Raw genomic sequence first — 23,705 nt, forward strand, 5'->3', positions numbered from 1 at the left:
AATTTTGTTATTGAGGAGCCAGTAAATAAGGATCTATATAAATAATAAATTGAATATAAATACAGTTTAATAATCGAATTACCTTCTTGATTACATCTGTCACATCCAGTTTTATTCAACAAACATTTACAAAACATCTTCAGCGTATCAGGCACTGCTAGATACTAGGCATACATAGATGAACAAAACATATCTTGCCTTTAAAACCTACTCTTGGAGCTCACAGTTTGGTAAGGGAGATAGACTACAATAGTACATGGAAGTGCAATAATACTATACTATCAGCGTTGTATAGGGTGTGAGGGGGTTTGAAAGAGGAAGTGGTTAACTCAGTGAAGGTTTTGAGGAACAGTCAAGTTTTGTGTTTTTTTTAAATTAAGCGTTTTGTTTTGAGATAATTGTAGAATCACATGCAGTTGCAAGAAGTAATACAGAGAGATCCCATATACCCTTTGCATAGTTTCTCCAGTGGTAACATTTTACAAACATGTAGTACGATATCACAACCAGAATATTGACATTCATACAGTCAAGATACAGAACATTTCCATCACCACAAGGATCCCTCTTGTTGCCTTTTTTGGACAGTATTCCCCCTGACCCTATCCATACCTTCACTTTCTGCAGTTTTACTTATCCATGGTCCACCACAGTCTGAAAACTTTATGCTATTTTGAAAGAGAAAGAGACCACAGTCACATAACTTCTATGGTTTTCGTTTTGTTTTTTGAAACATGGTCTCACTCTGTCACCCAGGCAGGAGTACAGTGGTATAATCTCAGCTCACTGCAGCCTTGACATCTTGGGCTCATGCAGCCCTCTCACCTCAGTCTCCTGAGTAGCTAGGACTACAGGTGTGCGCCACCACACTGGTCTAATTTTGTTTATTTTTTGTAAAGGTGAGGTCTCCAACTCCTGGACTGAAGCAGTCCTCTCACCTTGGCCTCCCAAAATGTTGGGATTACAGGCGTAAGCCACCACGTCCAGCCTTCCACATAACTTATTACAGTGTATTATGATTGTTCTATTTTATTATTATTGTTGTTAGTCTCTTACTGTGCTTAATTTATAGATTAAACTTTATCAAAGGAGTACTATTCATGGTTTCAGGCACCAACTGGGGGTTTTGGAATGGTTGGAATGTATCTCCCACAGATAAGGGGGAAATACTGTATTCGTGTTAGGGTATAAGTCTTTTATTTTATTTGTGTTTTGTGTTGGTTTTCCCTAATTTTTGGTTTCTCTCATTTCTTTTCCCTACCTTCCTGTGGACTACTTGAATATTTTTTTAAATTCCATTTTGATTTGTCTATGGTGTTTTTAATGTATCTCTGTATAGCTGCTTACGTGGTTGCTCTAAGTATGTATGTGTAAATATATACACATATATATATGTAAAATGTTGAAGAGTTGGATGCCTTCATTTAACAGATTATGTTAAATGTAGCAACCTAATCACCCTTTACATTCCTTTATCCTCCCCCATTTATCATCTTATTGTCTTAACTGTTTTCTCTAAATATATTGATAACTACATCAGACAGTGTTTTTGCCTCAACCTTCAAACATAATATAGAAAACTCAAGAAGGAAAATATCTTGCCTTTACCCATATTTTTGCATATTATGTCTTTTCTTCTGATGTTACAAGATTTCTTCTTTTATTATTTTCTACTTAAAGAATTTCCTTTGACCATTCTTTTAGGGGAGAGGCCTACTGGGTGACAAATTCTGTGAGTTTCTCTTCATCCGAGAATGCCTTGCCTTTGCCCTCATTCCTGAAGGGTGTTTTGGCTGGATGTGGGATTCTACATTAAAGGTCTCTTTGTAGTGCTTGAAAACTGTCTCTTCCCTCTGTTCTCCCTAGTTTCTAGTGAAAAATCTTGTCATTAAATAGCTTTTCCCTTATAGATAAGGTATCATTTCTGTCTTACTGTTTTCAAGATTATTTTCTTTGTCTTTAGTTCTCAGATGTTTGACTATGATATATGGTATTGTATTTTTAAATTTTGGTGTCTGTATGTTCATTGCTAGTATATAGAAATACAATTGATTTTTGTTTGTTTATCTTATCTCCTATGACCCTGTCGAACTCACTTTTGCATTCTGAGAGGTTTTTTTTGTAGATTCCTTGGGATTTTCTACATAGACAATTATGTCATGTACGAAAGAGACAGTTGTATTTCCTTCTCTTTACTCTGTATGCCTTTTACTTCCTTTTTTTTTTTTTTTTTTTCCTTACTGTTCTGGCTTGAGGTTCCAGTACCATATTGAGTAAGAGTAATGAGAGCAGATATCCTTGCCTTGTTCCCAATCCTAGAGGGAAAGCATTTGGTTTTTCACCATTAAGTATAATAAATAAAACATTTATTGCAGTAGGTGTTCTGTTGAGGAAGTTCCCCTCTATTCCTGTTTTAATTTTTTAAAATGCTTGTTCTAAATAATTTGATATGATCCTGTGATTTTCTTCTAAGCTTACTTAGTCCATTAAGATGTTGAATTAACATTACTGATTTTCAAATGTTGAATCAGCCTGAAACTCTGAAATAAAGTTCACTTGGTGTATATTTCTTGTTATATATTGCTGAATTCTATTTGCTAATATTTTGTTAACAGTTTTTGTGTCTGTATGAGGTGTAGTTCTCTATATTTTTCTGTTTTTATATACTGTCTTTGGTTTTAGAATCAAAGTAATACTAATTTTGTAAAATTATTTGTGCAGTTTACCCTCCTCTTTTAATTTGTGGAAGATTTATTCTTTAAAAATTTTGTAGAATTCTCCAGTGAAATCATCTAGGCCTGGAGATGTACTTGGGAGGAGTTTTAAAATTACAGATTTGATTCCCTTAATAGCTATAGGATTGTTTAAATAATATCATATTGGCCGGGTGTGGTGGCTCACGCCTGTAATCCTAGCACTTTGGGAAGCTGAGGCGGGCGGATCACCTGAGATCAGAAGTTCAAGACCAGCCTGGTCAACATGGTGAAACCCCGTTTCTATTAAAAATGCAAAATTAGCTGGGTATGATGGTGTATGCCTGTATGAATCCTAGCTACTCAGGAGGCTGAGGCACAAGAATTGCTTGAACCTGGGAAGCGGAAGTTGCAGTGAGATGAGATCACACCACTGCACTCCAGCCTGGGCAACAGAGCATGACTCCATCTCAAAAAAATAAATAAATAAAATAAAATAAAATAAAAATATATATAGTGAGTTGTGATAGTCTGTGTTCATTGAGGAATTTTATTTCATTTAAGTTGTCAAATTTCTATGCATTGACTCGTCTAAGGTATTTCATTATTTTGATATCTTCGAAGTCTTTAGTGATATCCTCTCTTTTGTTCCTCATATTGGTAATTTGTGTCTTCTCATTTGTCTTTGTCAGTTGTGCTAGATGTTTGCCAATTTTATTACTTCTTTATTTTATTCATTTTTCTGTATTTCTCTTTTAAATTTCATTAACTTGTTGATTATTATTATTATTATTATTATTATTATTTCCTTCTTGTTTTGGATTTATTTTACTCTTCTAGGTTTTTGAAGTGAGAGCTTAGTTTATTAAGACTTTCTCTGTTTTCTAATGTATGCAGTTGTGTGTGTAATGTATGTATAATGCTGTGCATTTCCCTGTCAGCACTGCTTTAGCTGTACCCACAAATTTTGATACGTTGTAATGTCATTTTCATTTAGTTCAATGTACTTTTTTTTAATTTTCCTTCAGACTTTCTCTTTGCTTCATGAATTATTTAGCAGTGTACCATTTAGTTCACAAGTATTTGGAAATTTTTCTATCGTCTTTCTGTTATTGATTTCTGTGACCTCTCTTGGTACCTGTATATGTTCCATGGACACTTGAAAAGTATTTTCTACTGTTTTTGGATGGAGTGATCTATAAATGTTGATTAGATCCTGTTGGTTGATGGTGTTGTTGAGTTCTCTATCCTTGTTTATTTTCTGTTTATTTGTTCTATCAGTTACTGGGAATGAGTATTGAAATCTTAACTGTAACTGTGGATTTGCCTGTTTCCTCTTTCAGTTCTGTCAGTTTTTGCTTCACATATTTTGCTGCTCTGTTGTTTGGTGTACACACAACTAGGATTGCTGCTACTTCTTAGTAGGTTAATTCTTTTATCATTATACAATGTTCCTCTCTGTCTGTAGTAATTTTCCTTGCTCTGAAGTCTACTTTACCTGGTAGTAATATAGCCGTTGATGCTTTTCATTGATTAATGTTTACATTATATATTTTTTTCATCATTTTACTTTCTTTTTTTTGTTTGTTTTTGTTTTTGTTTGAGATGGAGTCTCATTCTCTTGCCCAGGCTGGAGTGCAGTGGCATGATCTCAACTCACTGCAACCTCTGCCTCCCAGGTTCAAGCGATTCTCCTGCCTCAACCTCCTGAGTAGCTGGGAGTACAAGTGTGCGCCACCATGCCCAACTAATTTTTTATTTTTAGTGGAGCCATGTTGGCCAGGCTGGTCTTGAACTTCTGACCTTAGGTGATCCACCTGCCTCAGCCTCCCAAAGTGCTGGGATTACAGGCCTGAACCACTGTGCCTGACCATTTTACTTTCAACCTATTTTTTGTAGACAGAATATCCTTGGGTCATGGTTTTTAATCCACTCTGCCAATCTCTGTCTTTTAATTGGCTTATTTAAACCATTGACATTTGATGTAATATAAATGTTAGGGTATAAGTGTGCCATTTTCTTCTTTGGTTTTCTGTTTGTTCTCTCTGCTTTTTATTTATGTTTTTACTTGCATATTTTTTATAGTTCTGTTTTATCTATACTGTTGTGTTTGTCTTTAAGAGTTAGGGTCTTGCTCTGTAGCCCAGGCTGGAGTGCAGTGGCATGATCATGGCTCACTGCAGCCTTATATTCCTGGGCTTAAGCAATCCCAAGTAGCTAGGACTAAAGTGCCACCATGCCTGGCTAAGTTTACAAAACTCTTTTAGAGACAGAGCCTCACTATGTTGCCCAGGCTGATCTCAAACTCCTGGCCTCAAGTGATCCCCCTGCCTCAGCCTCCTAAATTGTTGGAATTACAGGTATGAGCCACTACATTTGGCAGTGTTTCTGAGTGTGTGTGTGTGTATGTGTGTGTGTGTGTGTGTGTGTGTGTGTGTGTGTGTGTGTGTATATATATATATATATATATTTTTTTTTTTTTTTTTTTTTTTTGAGACGAGTCTCGCTCTGTTGCCCAGACTGGAGTGCAGTGGTGTGATCTTGGCTCATTACAACCTCTGCCTCCCGGGTTCAAGCAATTCCCCTGCCTCAACCTCCCGAGTAGCTGGGATTATAGGTACGTGATGCCCAGCTAATTTTTGTATTTTTAGTAGAGACAGGGTTTTGCCATGTTGGTCAGGCTGGTCTCGAACTCCTGACCTCAGGTGATCCACCTGCCTTGGCCTTTTAAGTGGCTGTCCTAAGTATTATATAAATAAATATTGGTCTTAGTGTCATTATTTTATCAATTTGAGTATCTTACAGAAACTTCATCTCCCTTTACATCCCTTTACCCTTTTTTTTTTTTTTTTTCCTTTTTTTGAGACAAGGTCTTGCTGTATCACCCAAGCTGGAGTGCAGTGGTATGATCTCCGCTCACTGCAACCTCCGCCTCCCGGGCTCAAGCAGTTCTCATGCCTCAGCCTCCTGAGTAATTGGGACTACAGGTGTGTGCCACCACTCCTGGCTAATGTTTGTATTTTTAGTAGAGGTGGGGTTTTGCCATGTTGGCCAAGGTGGTCTGGAACTCCTGACCTCAGGTGATCGGCCTGCCCTGGCCTCCCAAAGTGCTGAGATTGCAGGTGTGAGTCATCATGCCTGGCCTTTGATAGTGGTCTTAAGGGTTTCCTACCTTCTCCCTACATACTTATTTAATCTAAACCCCTTCTCACTGTATTTTCCCCAGTCTAAAGTAACAAGGTGTCCTTCCTTCTGTGTGCTGATCTCATTTCCTCTGGTCCCAGGATCTAGCTCTGGCAGTCATCCCTTGTTTCTCCCAAATCTTCAAACTGTTTGTCATTACTGGCTCCTTCCTTCTAGCCTGTATACATGCTTAAGAGTCCCCCACTCTAAAAAGATTTCCCTTACCTCATTAAGCCATCTGGTCTAGTCTCTTTTCCTTTTCTCTATCCTACATCTCAAAACAGTAGTCTATCCTTATTCTTACTGTCTCCATTCCTATAACTGTAATAACTCTATAGTAATTAAAACATATTTAGAAACCTTGAAATGTAAACAAACAGAATTAGAATTTAAATTTTCTGAGATAAAGAGAAGCTCTGTAACATTTCAGAAAGTTCTCATCTCTTTGAGTCTTTGGTATTAAAAAAAAAAAAACACTGGAAAGATAAACTCAACCAAGTGTAGTCAAATGCACTGTGATTCCCTTTATAGATGGAAGACTTATTTCTCATTGTAGCCTGTCCTTTTCATAGAAGGAGCTTCTAAATTATTTTGATGATTCCAACCACTGTCTGTGTGACTCCCCAGTCTGTATTTGAAACTTTTTAGTTTTTTCCACTTGTTTCCTGGGCCTTCTCCACCTTGATGTTTCATAAGTACCTTAAAGTCAACATGTCAAAAACTAAACTCATTTTTTTTCCTAAGCGTGCTTCAAGCCCCATGTTCTCTAACCTAGTTTATGGCACCATCCCACTCACCCAGGTTAAAAACTGGGAGTTATTATTTTCGACTGTATCCTTTATCTCACCTTCAAAATTCACCAAGTCCTGCCAATGTTAGTTCCTAAATATTTCTTAATTTTTGCCTTACCTCTCTGTTCCTTAAACTTATACTCAATTATAGTCTTCATTTTTTCTCACTGGGCTGTTGCCACAGCATTATTAAATACACTGCTTTCAATCTTTACACCTCAAACTCATCTCCCTTAAGATACCTAGAACTGCACTGCTGCATAATATAACTACCAGCTGCATCTATCTGTCGAGGATTTGAAATGTGCCTAATCTAAGTCGAAATGTGCTGTAAGTATAACATACAAAGTGGATCTTGAAGACTTAGTTTGAAACAAAAAACTATGAAAGATATCAATTTTATTTTGACTATATATTAAATATAAAAGTGATAACATTTTAGGTATAGATTACATAAAATATATTATTAATTTTACCTGTTTCTACCTTTTTGAATATGGTTACTAGAAATTTTAGTATTACATATACTCTTTCTCCAGCTTTTCATGTGTCTGGTTCCTTCTCAGTACCCAAGTCTCAACCTAAGAAACCTCTGCCTGAACGCTGTTTGTGCCTGAATACTGTCTAAAGGAATTTTGTCGTATCATCCTGTTCTGTTTTCTTCATGGTATTTTTCACTGTGTGAAATCATCTTGTTTACTTGTGTATCTGATCATTGTCTACCCCTACAAAACAGGAGGCTTTACTGAGGCAGGAAATTTGTCTGACCATTAGTAAATAAGATTTACTGTTGTGTACCTGGTACCTAGAATAATATCTGGCATATGCCGGTGCTCTTTATTGAATGAATGGTTTCTATTCTACTTGAAATGGTTCTCTCTGCCCCATAAACCTGTTTAACTCAAGTCCTTTCATGATTCAGCTCAAGTAGTACCTCCTTCAGGAAGATTTTCCTGGCTGTTTCCCCTCCGGGCTTATTGACTCCTTTTCTATGCAAAGTTCCACAATTGTACCTGCACGTTGTGTTTTTGACTACGTTCTCTCTCCTCTTTTAGACTTAGCCCTTAGTAGTTCTTCAGTACATTCTCATTCCCTAGAATATACCTAGTTAGGTTACCCAATAGACATTCAGTATTTGTTTGCTGAATATACAAGCGAGCAGATTTTTTTTTGGAGTTAGTCTTTAGTATTGTAATTATACAATAAATAATGCAGGTATATACTCAGTAAACATTCAGTATATACTCAGTAAACATTCTTGAATTAGTAAAGGAATTCCTATGTACTATTTTTATTATAAAAACAATATAGTGTCTAGGCGCAGTGGCTCATACCTGTAGTCCCAGCACTTTGGGAGGCCAAGGCAGGTGGGTCACCTGAGGGTAGAAGTTTGAAACCAGCCTGACTAACATGCAGAAACCCTGTCTCTACCAAAAATACAAAATTAGCCAGGCGTGGTAGTGCATGCCTGTAATCCCAGCTACTCAGGAGGCTGAGGCAGGAGAATGGCTTGAACCCAGGAGGCGGAGGTTGCAGTGAGCCTAGATTGCACCATTGCACTCCAGCCTGGGCAACAAGAGTGAAACTCCATCTCAAAAAAAAACACAAACAAACAAACAAATAATATAGCAAAGTTAAAGTCTTATTTAAATCATTTGTATCACTACCCTAATAACAATTATTTTCCTCAGCCCACTTTCTTCCTTAATCTTACTTCCTCATCTGAGATAATCACTTCTGGGTTTTTTTCCATAAACATAATTTTATATACAGTATGAAATAAGCAATAATATGTGTAATAACTTTTAAATTCTGTTTTTCCACACTATGTTAGAAATTTTGTAATGGTACTTCATGGTTTTATGAAACTGCTTTTTTCATTTTCAAGTGGGGATGGACTTAGAGAAGCAATGCTGTCTAGTAGAAAATGTTCCTTGGATGAGGATTGTTCTTTCTAGTTCCCCCATTTAGCCCGAGGACTTATGAGTTCCTTTTTTGTCTCAATCATTTTAAGAATGTGAATTTTCTATAACCACAAAGCTTGGAGGAGGCAGTCTGTATTCAAACCCAGGTCTTCTAACTTTGAATCTAGTTATCTTTCCATTTATTAACTATCTCCTTCAACTTCAGTTCCCTTAACTGTAAAATGGGAATAATAATGTCTGTCTTGTCTGCCCTGAGGATAAAGATGATAATCACCTGAGGGATTAATATATGTGATCGCACATGTAACTAAAACACACTAAAGATCAGGGGAATATCTATATTTGTTCATTTTTTGGAGAACAATATCAATCTCACAATTCAAAGGTTTGATTTTTCTTTTTTTCGGTAATAGAAATAGATCCAGGATTTGCTAGATCCTAAACTCAGTCATAATTCAGTTTAGCTTTATAGGTTTGGGCTTTGAAAACTATGTCCAGTCTGTTGTGTTTTCTTATTTTATTTCAAACTAGTAAATTATTACCAGAAGAGAAAGGTTTTAGGTGAAAAGAAAACGATTCCATTTCTCTCTGCACATGGTGCCACGTTTTTCATTTTTAAAATATCCACCCTGCAACATAATTCAAGTTGATTTCCATATGTAATTTTTCTGATTTCTCTTTTTAGTACTTTTCCTTCTCTCTTTTTCAAAAAATCATTCCCACATTGTCTCTTTAGTACTTTAATCCTTTTCCTTTTTTCTTTTTTAATCATTCACACAATGACTACGGGTACAAAACTGTAAGAAATTTATTTTTTATTTGTTTTAAATTCATGGATACCATTGCCGTAAATATGTCCAATATGAATTATGCTTCGAATGTGGCAGGTGTATAATGGATAGCAGCTTAGAGTAGAATAGCAATGACTTGATTTTCTGTGATTCTGAACATCACTAAAGTATGCTGCCAGGGTTAGCCAAGAGAGAATAAGATGTAATTGCTTGCCTAAAGTGATAATATCTTTCCAGGACATCTCCTGAATACCAATGAAGGCAGATGATTTCAGGGAGAGAGGCATTCTTCACTTGAGAGATGGGAAAGATCAAATAATGGTAGTAATTAAAATGAGACCAAAATGTAGCATTTGTAGACCAAGTGTATGCTAATCATTGTTTGAAGAAGTTCATCAGATAAAACATTACTTACTCTGAAATATTCTGTAAGAATATTTACTTAAAAGTCAGTAAGTCCTCATGTATGTTTCATAGAAGTTGCATAGAAATGATATGGACTTCTAATATAAAAAATCAAAGCGTGATTCAGAAAAGAAAGATGCTTTTAAATGATTTTTAATCAAAATTGTCTTAATCAAAATTTTAAACTTGTGAATAAACACATTCAAAAATGTTGTTTGGAAAACAAAAAGACAAGCCACACATTAACAGAAAATATTTGCAGGAAACCTATCAGAAAGAGAACTGGAATACAGAATAAATTTTAAAATTTCACACAATGCAATAATAGTAAGACAAGAAATTCATCCTCAAAATTTTTGGCCAAATATTTTACCAAATCCATCACCAAAAAAGATACACATATGACAATTAAACACATAAAAAGATGTCTAGTCATCAGAGGAGTAAAGATTAATATCACAACTAGATCCTACAACATGGCTATTAGAATGGCTAAATTTTTTTTAGTGACATTATCAAATACTGTTGAAGAAGGAGAGAAACTAAATTTCTCTTACATTGCTGGTGAAAATGCAAAATGGTACAATGACTCTTTAAAACAGTTTGAAAGATTTTCATAAAGTTAAACATCCACTTACCATACTACCCTACAGTCTCACTCCTACCCAAGGGAAATGAAAACATACTACATGAAGTCTTGTGTATGAATATTTATAAAGTGACTTTTTTGGAATTGTCAAAAACTGAAAACAGCCTGTACATCAGCAAGTAAATGGATAAACAATTTGTATACATCCTTACAAAGTAATACTATTTAGCAAGAAAAAGAAATAAGCCACTGATACATGCAACAACATGGACGAATCTTTAATATATTATGTTAAGTGAAAACAACCAGACTCGAAATGCTACATACTAAGTGGTTCTATTTTATGTGACCCTCTCAAAAAGGCAAAACTACCAGAAGAGAACACAAACTGGTGGTTGTCCATGAGGCTACAATGGGGTGGTGGGAATTCTTTGGATTTATGGAGATGGTCTGTATCTTGATTGCAGTGTTGGGTACATGACTCTGCGTTTGTCAAAATGAGCAGGATGTGACTAAAAAGAAAAAAAAAAACAAGAAATAATATGAGCTTACAAAAGAGAAACACCAGATCCATTGTACCACTGTAAGAATTACACTCTAAGGATAAGACTTATACTTAAAATCTAAGAGAAATACCAGAAAATTAGCACATTGTTTTTGGTTTCATTATTAATTCCTTTTTTCATATAACATTTTTACTCCTCTCCACAATCTCCTTTTATGTAATAATTTACACTTGATTATTTCTTCAGTAATTAGTAAAGAAAGAAAGATAATCAGCTTTCTGTAATAAGACTCAATATCACCTATATTCACTTGAGAAATACTCATTTTGTTATCTCCTACTGAATGTATCTATTACTCTATTTTCATATCCTTTTACTAGCAGACAAAATGATAGCTTATTATTAGGAAAATTAAGTGAGACAATACTTGTAAAATACCTGGCACATACCTCACATTCAGTTTTTTTTAAGTGTTGTAAATATAAATAACAGTTAAGTTCCTTGTCTTTTTCTGTCTCAGTGTTGATCTTGTTTTGAAAATATGAGAAGAGGGAATTTTACTAAGTTGTCAAATTTGCTTTATTCTTTGCGAACCTTAGTAGATGAATTGTAGTATCTTTTTTAATGCAGCCATGATGTGAGTTATTGAATGACACTTCTCAGCTAGACCCTATATCTGCACATAGAATGAAATAAATACATTTCAGAACACATGAACTGTACCTAGATAATAAGTAAATAATTTTTTAGGTATTTTAAGTTGATAATTTATGACATAATGTTGTAGTATAAATATTCAGTTCAGTTTGCTTTTGATGAAGAAAAATTTTTGTGGAAATAGTTCAAATGTGAAAATGTGATTATATCAAAGCTGGGCTATTGATGAGAATCACATTTGGACCATTTTTTAAAATACCAATTTCTTTCCCTACCACTGCCTTTCTAAGAGAAGCAGCTAAACAGTGATGTGCTAGTGTATGTTCAACAAACCAGCTCTTGGGTGGGAGTGGGGATAAGGGGCATTGATTCATAGTGTTTGCTGATCTCCACAGTGTAAATACTTCTACCATAGCCAATTTCAAGCTACTAAGATGATAACACTGAATGTGGAGTGAGGAAAAGATGTACAGTAGCACAGTATTATACAGTATTTCCATCATACAAGTACAATAAATATATACAACCTCGAGAATAAAAGCAAAAATTAATAAAATAATTAAAAAGTAATGAATTTTGAGTATCTGTTACCTTTGTTTTAATATAACTATTTATAAAGTTATATAAGTTAATTTTTAATAATGACTGAGTTTCACAACCAGCTTCCAGAGCTTCTGAAAATTTAACAATTGGCTCTCATGAGCTGATGAGAACTGATGTTCACACAACACTGAAGCTCCAAGGCATCTATTTTTTTTAACCAATTGGTTGCAAGTAATTTGCCAACCAGTTGTTTTTCTAAAATACAGATCTGATCCTAAAGCCCACGAAGGCATTCCACGTTCAGACCCAGATGAGTCTTTTTCAGCCTCATTTTAAATCATACCATTGCTCTCACATCCTCTGTATGTCACCAACACTAGATGTAGATAACTTGTAACTTCTCAGACACACTTGTTCTTCCCCCCCACCCCCGCCTTCTCATTATCTACCTTCCCAGTATCTTCCTTCAGCCTTGAATGACCTCACCTTATCTGCCTGAGTTTTGCAATACTATTTATTTATCCTTCTAGAAATAACTCAAATGCTGCTTTCTCTTACTTGCTACTGTTGGAAACATTCCCATTTGCCTTGGTGCTCTCATAGTCCTTTGTTTATATTTCATTTTGAGCTCAAATGTATCAATAATGAATGTTTGATTCACTCTCTAGATTATAAACTTCTAAGGGGTGCCTTTAAATCATACTGTACTTAACACATTAATATAACCTAAAAGTGGTTAATAAACATTTGCTTATTTTAACAGAAAAAAATTATGAAGGATGCATGGTATATCCTTTGCTTTCTGTATCTTTGAGAAACTGACCAAAATTTAAACTTTTTTGAATTAGATTTGTATGCCTTTTTTTCCTCATGATGCAGAACCATATTAGTAGTTATATACCTATCACACACCTAGAGACATTCCACAATGACTCTAGAGCTGACCAAAGAAGAATTTCATTATAGTGTATGAAGCAGAAATGATTAAATTGTGTAACTACATTTGTGAATCATTATTCTCATTTAGTGTGCCTTATAGTATTTTCAGCATAAAGCCAAAAGTTACTTTATAATGTTCCCAGCAAATTAGGCCTTTGTATCAATAAACACCCTCTAAGAAAGGCTAAAATACCATACTTTGCTTTGTGACTTGAGAGAAATTTGCTTTCATATATATCATTAAGGGTAAAATCTTTATCAATCTGTTGTTTTCAGGCATTTTATCTAGACTTAGAATTATCTGGTTGCCATCATGATAAGTATGGACAACATCTAAGTGTATGAAGGAAGTGTTCTAAAGTAAAAACAATCCAAGAATTTCTTGAAGCAAATGCAGCACATTCCTCGTTAGTAGTGGTTCGGGAATCTTTTTCATATTTTACACTAAGCTGCCACCTGATGGCAAAAGTTAAAATTGCATCTTCTGTAACATTCAACACCTTCATTGCAATTATACAGATTTTTACGTATTCAGCATAAAGCCTCCAAAACTTTTATACATTTGTGCAAGTGTTATGTATTCAGCAAATGTTTGATGATTGCTTTGGACCTCAGGGAAATCATATTTATTGTTTAACCTTTGTTAGACAATGATCTTCCTACGATTTGTTTAAAGCTTTGCTTTCTTATGGAGCTATTTTAAGAATCTGTTTTAATTAGTGTTATTTAATGAAAAATTTTACTTAAATGTAAATTTTCTCATTTCTCTTTCCCTTTTCTTTCTTCAGAACGAGGTCACTCGGACACCATGGTGTTCTTTTACCTGTGGATTGTCTTTTATATCATCAGTTCCTGCTATACCCTCATCTGGGATCTCAAGATGGACTGGGGTCTCTTTGATAAGAATGCTGGAGAGAACACTTTCCTCCGGGAAGAGATTGTATACCCCCAGAAAGTATGTATAAAGAGTGTGTTTGTTTAAAAGAACAAACAAACTTAGGTATACCACTAGCTAATCCTGTTGCAGTACAGACCCAACCTCTAATTATATTACTGTAATATAATTAGAAAAAGAATTAACAAAAATACTAATTCATTCACCAACAAAAATATATTAGATGTTTACTATATGCTAGGTACTATAGGAAATAAAAACAAAGTAAAATTCTTGTTTTCAAGGAAAGCCATAAACTATGTTCAGATAAGTAAACAAATTGCAATACAATGTGATAAAGACTGGAATAGAATAATAAATAACTTACTGTAGTTTATGATTTGTTTTTGAACATGGAATGCCCTCAGTCTGAAACACTCTGTCTCTCTTGTCTGCTTTGTAAACACCTGTTCCTCCTTTTTAAAAGTCAGTTTCAGTGTTACTTTCTCCAAGAAGCCTTTCTTTATTTTTCCTAGCATAGTCAGCTGTTCGTCTTAATCTTTTTTTACCCTATATAAACTATCATTATAGCAGTTATCACACTACATTATAATAATGTGTTTAGGTGTCCATATTCTTCACTTCCCAGCATAGTTCCTGGTATATGGCAGACTTAATGTTTCTGGAATGAATGAATAAATACTCGACTAAATGAAAAATGTTATGAAAAGACCAAGGAGAAGGAGTGCGTGACTCTGCTTGATTGCATCAGGAAGACTTCTCCTTTCAATTGTTTCATCTAATATTTGTTAAAATCAAGTGCCATTTCAATCAGAAAATATAGATAATTCTTTAGGAATAATTCTTTAGGAATTATCTTAGGATTTTATCTGTGTATTAATAAAAAGACAGGGGCTGAATTTAAAAATCAAAAATATATTTACTCAGAGATATTTTAGAAAAGGATAAATATCATGATTAGACCTTGAAAGAAATTAAACAGTGAACTGGTAATCCTGAAAGTGAATGTGAATTCTAATCCCAGCTCTTTCACTAACTAGCTGTATGATTTTCTGCAACCAGACTATAGTAGATTCTCGTTTATAAGGGTAAGTATGTTAAACTAGATTATCTCTTGATCTTTTCCCAGTTTAAAATTCTGTGATGGAGAGGGAAGTGTAGATTAGGTCACTAACATTTTATACTCTTATCAGCATGTCACCAGTACCTTAAAATTGTATTTGGAAAAGTGTATGGATACGTAATATTCAATTAGTAAGTAGGGAAGGCATTTTCAGGTGTGAGGAATAGTGAATTCAAAGAATGATACGTAGAGTAACTTCAGATGAACATATAAAGGGGAAAAGGGGAAATTGTTGACAGTGATCTTTTTTACCTAAACTATAGCAATACCCCAGATGTGAAAAATTAGAATATATGACCAAGATATTAGACATATTTTTATAAATGTAATTTGAAAAGAAAATTAATAATCAGAGAGTAGATATGAGCTCAGTTAAAGATGGCCCTTTTGTGCTCACCAAATAAGTGTGTTTTATTTCTGTTTATATTGTTCTTGCCCTCTGAGAGCTATAAAACATTTGTTTTTTGTTTTTTGTTTTGAGTCAGAGTCTCACTCTGTCGCTCAGGCTAGAGTGCAGTGGTACAATCTCAGCTCACTGCCAGCTCCGCCTCCCAGGTTCACGCCATTCTCCTGCCTCAGCCTCCCAAGTTGCTGGGACTACAGGTGCCCGCCACCACACCCGGCTAATTTTTTGAATTTTAGTAGAGACGGGGTTTCACCGTGTTAGCCAGGATGGTCTTGATCCCCTGACCTCGTGATCCGCCTGCCTCGGCCTCCCAAAATATTTGTTTCTTATTATGATAATTGCTTAGATAAATCGTTTATGTCTTTATATAAATGTTAATCCATTCCCCCTTTTAAATAGTTCTAACATAGTGATTTCTAGGTAATAAAATTAGTGAATAGAATTTTTCACTCAGTTTCTTTGTTGTTACATATTTTCATGACTCTAAAAAACAAAATACTTTCCTACATTATAATTTACAAACTTATAAGAAAGATGTTCTGCTGGATCACCACGTTCCTTTAATTTTAAAAAATACTGGCCAGACATGGTGGCTCATACCTGTAATCCCAGCACTTTGGGAAGCCAGGACAGGAGAACTGCTTGAGTTCCAGACCAGCCTAGGCATCATAGTGTGAGACCCTGACTCTACTAAAAAAATAAAATAAAAATAACTGGATGTGGTGGCACACGCCTGTAGCCCCAGCTACTCGGGATGCTGAGGCAGGAGGATCACTTGAGCCCAGGAGTTCAACACGGCAGTGCTATGTTCATGCCACTATACTGCAGCCTGGGTGATGGAGCAAGACCCTGTCTTAAAAAAACTAAAACAAAAAACTAAAAAGGCAAATACTTGAAATAAAATTAATCTAGCTTGAAAAGTGTGGAATCCAGTGGAGCTTCGTTAAAAATTTAGAACACAGGTATATGAACCTTAAAATCAGTTCTTATGAATGCATAATATTAAGCACCACACCCCAGGTCCAGGAACAATTTTTGTTATCTTTATATTCAAACTTAACTTTTCTGTGTCTCTTGACCTCAAGATAGGTGTATTCCTCCCAAAAGACTTCCACATTTTTGGTGACATCAGCTCCCACATTGGTCAGTGGTGAATAGCTTAAGACTGACTCTGAAAGGCACATGAAATTGCAGTTCTTCAATTAAGCCTAATAATAAATCGAATGTGGATTTACCCAAAAATTGTATTATCACTATATTGCGGGGATGGGAGAGGGAATAGTGAGCCATGTGAATGTGTTAAAATCCTCATAATCTCATTAAATTTATCATAATCATCAGTGAATAATGTCTAAAATTGAGTAATCGAGATAAAACACTATACACATACTATTTTAATATATGGAGGCTAAGTAGAAGAAATAGCTACAAATTTTGAAAATGTTTGGTCTCTAGGGATGGAAAGAAGGTGGCCAGGGGCCTTTTTTTTTTTGTTTTTTTTTAAACAATAGCTTTCTCACAATGACTAGTATTACTTTGTTTAAAAATTTTTTAAGTAAAATAAATATGGCTTAATACATAGTAGTTTCCCTTCCCAAAAATTTCACATTCTTTAAATACATATATTTAAGGAGCTAATTTCCTTGAGATTAATAATGAGCAAATCTATGAATTATATACTTCTGGTGTATTGGCAATTTGTGTACTTAAGACTTTTGTGTAGCTAAAACTGGACTGGACTCCTAAATCCTGGGTGCTAGTACCTGCAAGTATTACTTGAGCACCGTCTTCCCCATGTAAAAATAGAACATTTCTTAAATTCGACCATGGTTGTGAAATCCAAGCTTAATTTCATTCACATCAAAAAGCAAGACAAAACTTTCTTCAAATACAGGGTAAGGCAAATGGAGAATAAAAGTACAAATAACACAGTGAATAAATCTGCTAATCTTTTCTGATATTAGCTATTAAGTCTACTGTACCTGTTAGAATGTAATCTCAATTGATCAAGGATCTTAACCAGCTTATATTTCTGGGCCCTAGAAGAAAGCCTGGTATACGGTATGGCACTGAAGTATATTTGTTAATGATTACTCAAATTCAGTAATACTTCATATTGCATATTATACCATTTAAGAAAAAACTAAATTGGTAGAAATAATTCTAAAATATAATGTGTACTTTCCTGCAAAATAAAATGCAACTTTCCTCTTAAACCTGTGTTTATTCATAGGACATATGTGAGTCTTGTTGGTAGGACATGTGCTCATTAGTATGCCTGTTTATGAAAAATGTGATGGGAAACATACTCAATTTGTTTATTTATCAGGCCTACTACTACTGTGCCATAATAGAGGATGTGATTCTGCGCTTTGCTTGGACTATCCAAATCTCGATTACCTCTACAACTTTGTTGCCTCATTCTGGGGACATAATTGCTACTGTCTTTGCCCCCCTTGAGGTTTTCCGGTAAGCAAACTACTGAAAAGTTTATTAAAGATTCTTTTTAACCTAAAAGACACCCAATACTTACAAATTAGAATTTATTATAACTTGTACTTGAAAATCTTAAATTTTCCAACTTTTCTCAAATTTCTCATCAGCCTTAGAATTGGAAAACCATGTTGGCCAGGCTGATCTCAAACTCTTGACCTCAGTTGATCCACCCACCTCAGCCTCCCAAATAAGATGGTATAAAGATATTTTCAGACAGGTGTATAACATTCCTCTGAGTCAGGATAGACAAATACTGTCTGTTAAAATAAGATAGAAGCTGGAAACCAAAAGATAAACCAGTACTCCTTCCCTTCCTTCCCTTCCTGAATGCCTCGGCCTGGCGCCTGAACTCCCCATCGCTGCTGCCACCTCCCCACCCACTTCTTTCTCTTTCATGGGTGCTACTTCATCAATTTTTTAAAAGAAATTCTAGTAAAAAAAGAAAAATACCTCATGACTATTGTATTTCTTTTTTAAAAATCATTTGCTTACTAATTAAATCAAATGTTCTATCCCATTTAAAACAAACAAAAAACCCCATCTTTAGATCAGCTTTCTCCCTCCAACTGTTGCCAATCTTTCTGCTGTCCTTTATAGCAAAACTCTTCAAGAGATGTCTGCACTTGCTGTCTCCACTCTCACTTCTCTCCCATTCTCTTTTTCATTCAAATATGTATTCCCAATACTCAAACTAAACCACTTTTGTTAATAATCTATAATAATAATACTGTAGTGCCTACTATGTAGCTGACAGCATTCTAAGCCTTTTACCTTTATTAAATCCTCACAGCAATCTTAGCAAGTAGGTACTGTTATCATGTCTTTTACTGATGACACCAAAGCATAGGTTAAGTAACTAATCCAAGGTCATTACAGCTAGCAAATGGTAAAGTCATGATTTGAATCTAGACAGTCACCCAGAGCCTATGCTATTAGATCCATACTCCCCATTTTGCTAAATCCCCTGGTCAGTTCTCTGTACTTATCTTACTTTACTTCCCAGCAAAGCACTTTCTTCTCTTGACTTCTCAGAAACTACAGTCTCCTGTCTCACTAGCTATTCCTTGTCCACTCCTTTACTGGTTCTTCCTCCTCCTCCCAAACTTTTAAGTATTAGAGTGTTCCAGGATTTAATCTTCTGCGCTCTTCTCTCCTCTAGTTGTATTATTCCTAAACTTATTATTTGAAGTGCTGTCTTTATGCTATCTCTAGCCATAAACTTTCCCTTGAACTGCAGACTCTCGTCCACCTCTCTACTGAATTCTCCCATATCTGATGAGTAACTCTAACCTAGCATCTCTGATCTTAGTAAATGGTGTCACCTTTCACTTAGACCGAAAACCCTAAGACCACTTACATCCCATGTCAGTAAGTTCTGTCACCTCCATCTTTATAAATAAATCCTTTGTCTGTCTGCTTCTCATCACTTCTGTTATTACCACCTTTAAGTCACCATCATCTCTTTTCTGGACTGCTGTAACAGCCCTTCTAATTGGTCTTTCTTCAGCTGTTCTTGTCTCCCTTTGATCTCTTCACCATTGGGCAGGACCTTTTTCAAACAAATCACTTTATTCTCCTGTTGTTCTCTCATTGTTCTCCATTAGACCTAAAATTTAAACTATGGTTTATAAGGCCCTCTGTGGATAGGCCCTCTTCCACCCCTCCATCATTATCTCCTGCTATTTTAACCTCACTTATTCTTAGCCCCACTGACCTTGCTGTTTCCAACTTGCCTTTTTATACTTGCCATTTTCCTCTGCCTGGGAGGCTTTCCTCCAGGATTTTTACATGACTTGCTTCTTTATATCATTCAGGTTTTCAGTAGCTGCCATGTCTTCAAAGCTTTCCCTAACCAGTCTTAATGACGGCATACTCTATTCCCTTGTCCTGCTTTATTTTCTTCACAGTATTTATCATTAGCCGATTGATTGTTTACTTGCTCATTGTCTGTCTCCACTACTAGAAATTACACCCCATAAGGACAAAAAGGCTTTGTGTCATTCTGTGCCTTTACTGCCTTATGGTAGACATTCAGTAACTATTTGTCAAATAAGTTGAAAGAATGAGCACTCTAAAACTGCATTCCATGAGTCCCTTCCTTTTTCGTAGTCTAGTCTTAATTTCCCTTACCCGTCCCCCACCCCCAACCTCCCCGCAACACCATCTTTCCCTATTTTAATATTCAGGCCCTTAATTCTGTGTTTTTGTTTCCATGAGTGGAAACTTGATACCCTGGGAGGTTTACAAGTAGCAGAAGTATCTTACAATTTCATAAGTACTTTGATCTACCCCATTTTGCTAAGGCGATTTGTGTGGAACTTCTTCCGCCTGGAGAATGAACATCTGAATAACTGTGGTGAATTCCGTGCTGTGCGGGACATCTCTGTGGCCCCCCTGAACGCAGATGATCAGACTCTCCTAGAACAGATGATGGACCAGGATGATGGGGTACGAAACCGCCAGAAGAATCGGTCATGGAAGTACAACCAGAGCATATCCCTGCGCCGGCCTCGCCTCGCTTCTCAGTATGTATGGCTTCTACTTCTGTGAGGCATATTTCCTTTGGGTTTTAGCATTGGGTAACATGTAAGCTACAAAGCTATCAGGTTGAACCAAATGAAATTGCCAATACTCAGCCATTTTTCGCCTACAAAAAAAACAGTAATAAGCAGCAATTCCATATGATATAACCTATAGACTATCTAAATGAGCATATAGAGTAAATGTCATCAATGCATAACCTAGTAATTTGGCATTAAAGATCCAGTGTCTGGAGGAAAAGGTTGTTGGAGAGTGATTTATTAATACTTGACTCTTCTGTATGTTTTGTATACAAATGATTTTTATGTTATAAACTTTAGGAATCCTGCCATCTATGCCTTGACCAAATTACTTAATTTCTGTTTTCTGCCCCTTATCTGTAAACTGGAATTAATATAGTTCTTGCTCATAGGGCAGTTAAGTGGATTACATTCATTATTACATAGAACTTGGACCAGTTCCCTCACAGAAAGAGCCTACTAAATATAAACTATTATTATTTGTATCTTCTTATTAAATACCTACAGCAATGTTTTTATCAGTCATTGACTACATATGTTGCTAAAAGTTACCATAAATATACAGTATATGGTGACTGCATTCAAAATTTAGAGACAATAGATAGCACAGTAGATTGGAATGAAGGAGACTTAGGTTGAGGATGAACAGTTTTCTAAAGGATAAGGGAATGAATAGACTAGAGACACAGTAAAGAACATAAAGGTAGAAATGAAGTGCAGAAAGAACAACCATGTGACTAGAATTATAGTAAGAATAATTTTTCTGAATAGATGAAGTATGATTGTAAAAGGCTGAAAATGCAAACTTGATCTTGTAGGCAGGAATGAGTCACAGAGAATTTTTTTTTTTTTTTTTTTTTTGAGATGGAGTCTTGTTCTGTCACCCAGGCTGGAGTGCAGTGGTGCGATCTCCACTCACTGCCAGCTCCACCCTCCGGATTCACACCATTCTTCTGCCTCAGTCTCCCGAGTAGCTGGGACTACAGGCGCCCGCTACCACGCCCAGCTAATTTTTTGTATTTTTAGTAGAGACAGGCTTTCACCATGTTAGCCAGGATGGTCTCGATCTCCTGACCTCGTGATCCATCCGCCTTGGCCTCCCAAAGTGCTGGGATTATAGGTGTGAGCCACTGCACCCGGCCACGAATCACAGAGAATTTTTTTGCAGAAGAATGACATTGTGAAAGTAGTATCCTAGGAAGTTTTAATAGCACTGTGTAAGATAGATTAGGCAAGGGAAAACTCAAGGCCAGAAAGCCAGATGAAAAGCTATGCAGTACTTTAATGTATGGGGCAGTGAAGATTCAGATTAGGATGCTTAGAGTTGGACCAAAAGGAATGTAAGGAGATGTTTCAAAGGAAGTAAGAAACAGAAGGTAGTATCAGTAACTCACTGGATATAGAAGAGTAGAGTAGAACCTGCTGAGCTTTAAATAGAGATTTGGAAGTTCTCTGAAGAAGGTAGAGAAAAGCAGAGAGCAGGGAACTGAGTCTTATTCCCTGGCTCAACCACATTAGCCAGGGAAGAAACAGACAAGAGAAAAAAAGAAAATAAACAAAAGAGGCAGGAGTAGTCAGGGAGGTAGTAGGAAGGGCATCAAAACGAAGCATGGTTGGTACTGTGATCCCAAGGAAGCAGAGTTTGAAGAAGCTGGGGCAGGGGAGCACTGAGTGGGTCAGCGAGATAAGTGCCACAAAGGACTGGAAGAAAATGCTGAGTGTGGTTGGTGACCTCACTGAGCTCCTGATTTTGAAGTCTAATTATCCTTGTTAGTTACCAGCAGAGGGCAATCTAAACATAGACTATTTCTGCTTCAGAAACAAGGGGCTCTTTGGCAATAGATTATTCTGTTCCATTTCAGGTGTTTAATGGAGAAACACTGGGAAACCAGATTGCACCGAGAGTAAGACATTAGGAATGGAGTGGTTGATGTGCAGCGGAGAGAGCAGGAAATCCAAAATAAGATCTGAGTTTCAGTACTGACTTTATCACTCATGCAACCTTTAGCATATCCTTAATGCGTGTGGTTTTTTTGTTTGTTCATTTGTTTGAAACAGTATCTCACTCCATTGCCCAGGTTGGATCAGTGCAGCAGCACGATCATGACTCACTGCAGCCTCAACCTCCTGGGTTCAAGCACTCCTCTCACCTCAGCCTCCCAAGGAGCTGAGACTACAAGCCTGCACCACTCTACCCAGCTAATTTTTTATTTTTTGTAGAGACAGGGTCTTACTATGTTGCCCAGGCTAGTCTCAAACTCCTAACCTCAAGAAATCTTCCCTCCTTGGCCTCCCAAAGTGCTGGGATTACAGGCATGAGCCACCGCACTCAGCCACTCGATTTTATTGTTGGTATTTATAGTGGTAGATGGTTTATGTTGGGCTGAAATATGCTTCACTGTAATTTCACTGTAACTTTAACCATTTGATCCTAGTTGGGCTCTCTCACATAACTAATAATGAGTCTCCTCCCTCTTCTGCATTGTATGTTGTCAACTCTTTGAAGAGAAATAACTGTTATGCCTCTCCTTAGGTCTTCTCTTCTGCTGGCTAACTCTTTTGGTTTCTCATGTATGCCTCAAGTGGTGTTATATCTGTCATCCTCCTCATCCTTATCACAATTCCTTACATTTGTTTTGTAGGGTTTTGTTTTTGTTTTTGTTTTTGAGATGTGGTCTCAGTCTGTCACCTAGGCTGGAGCGCAGTAGTGTGATCATAGCTTACTGCAGCCTTGAGCTCCTGGGCTGAAGTGATTCTCCTGCCTCAGCTTCCTGAGTAGCTGGGGCTACAGGTGTGCACTATCATACCTGGCTTTTTTTTTTTTTTTTTTTTAAGAGACAGAGTCTCACTGTGATGCTCAGACTGGTCTCAAACTCCCAGGCTCAGGCCATCCTCTTATGTCAGCCTCCCAAGGAGCTGGGATTTTAGGAACCAACCAGTTTCTTGTTTGTTTAATGCTTTTTTCATCCATGCTCTCACTTGATAATGCACACCGTCTCCATGAGGTGAAAGTGGTATTAAGTGAAATTGGTATTATCATTCCTGCCTTACAGAGATGGAAACAGGCACTCAAAGGGTTAAATAGATGCATCATAAAATCAAAGTCAGGTGGCCAGGTTCAGTGGCTCACGCCTATAATCCTAACACTTTGGGAGGCCAAGGCGGACAGATTACCTGAGGTCAGAAGTTTGAGACCAGCCTG

General features: G+C 36.3%; 1 protein-coding gene across 1 annotated transcript in view; it reads left to right on the plus strand.

Moving 5' to 3' along the window:
• Nucleotides 1-23,705, plus strand: part of XPR1 (xenotropic and polytropic retrovirus receptor 1) — a 262,003-nt gene that overhangs the window by 231,535 nt on the left and 6,763 nt on the right. Inside the window, exons 12-14 of the mRNA XM_015122502.3 lie at nt 13,811-13,977; nt 17,776-17,915; nt 20,246-20,467. Of these exons, the coding sequence (XP_014977988.1) occupies nt 13,811-13,977; nt 17,776-17,915; nt 20,246-20,467 (529 nt within the window). The remainder of the gene's footprint in view (nt 1-13,810; nt 13,978-17,775; nt 17,916-20,245; nt 20,468-23,705) is intronic.

The sequence above is a fragment of the Macaca mulatta genome, chromosome 1 (genome assembly GCF_049350105.2).
Source record: "Macaca mulatta isolate MMU2019108-1 chromosome 1, T2T-MMU8v2.0, whole genome shotgun sequence".
Taxonomy (NCBI): Eukaryota; Metazoa; Chordata; class Mammalia; order Primates; family Cercopithecidae; genus Macaca; species Macaca mulatta.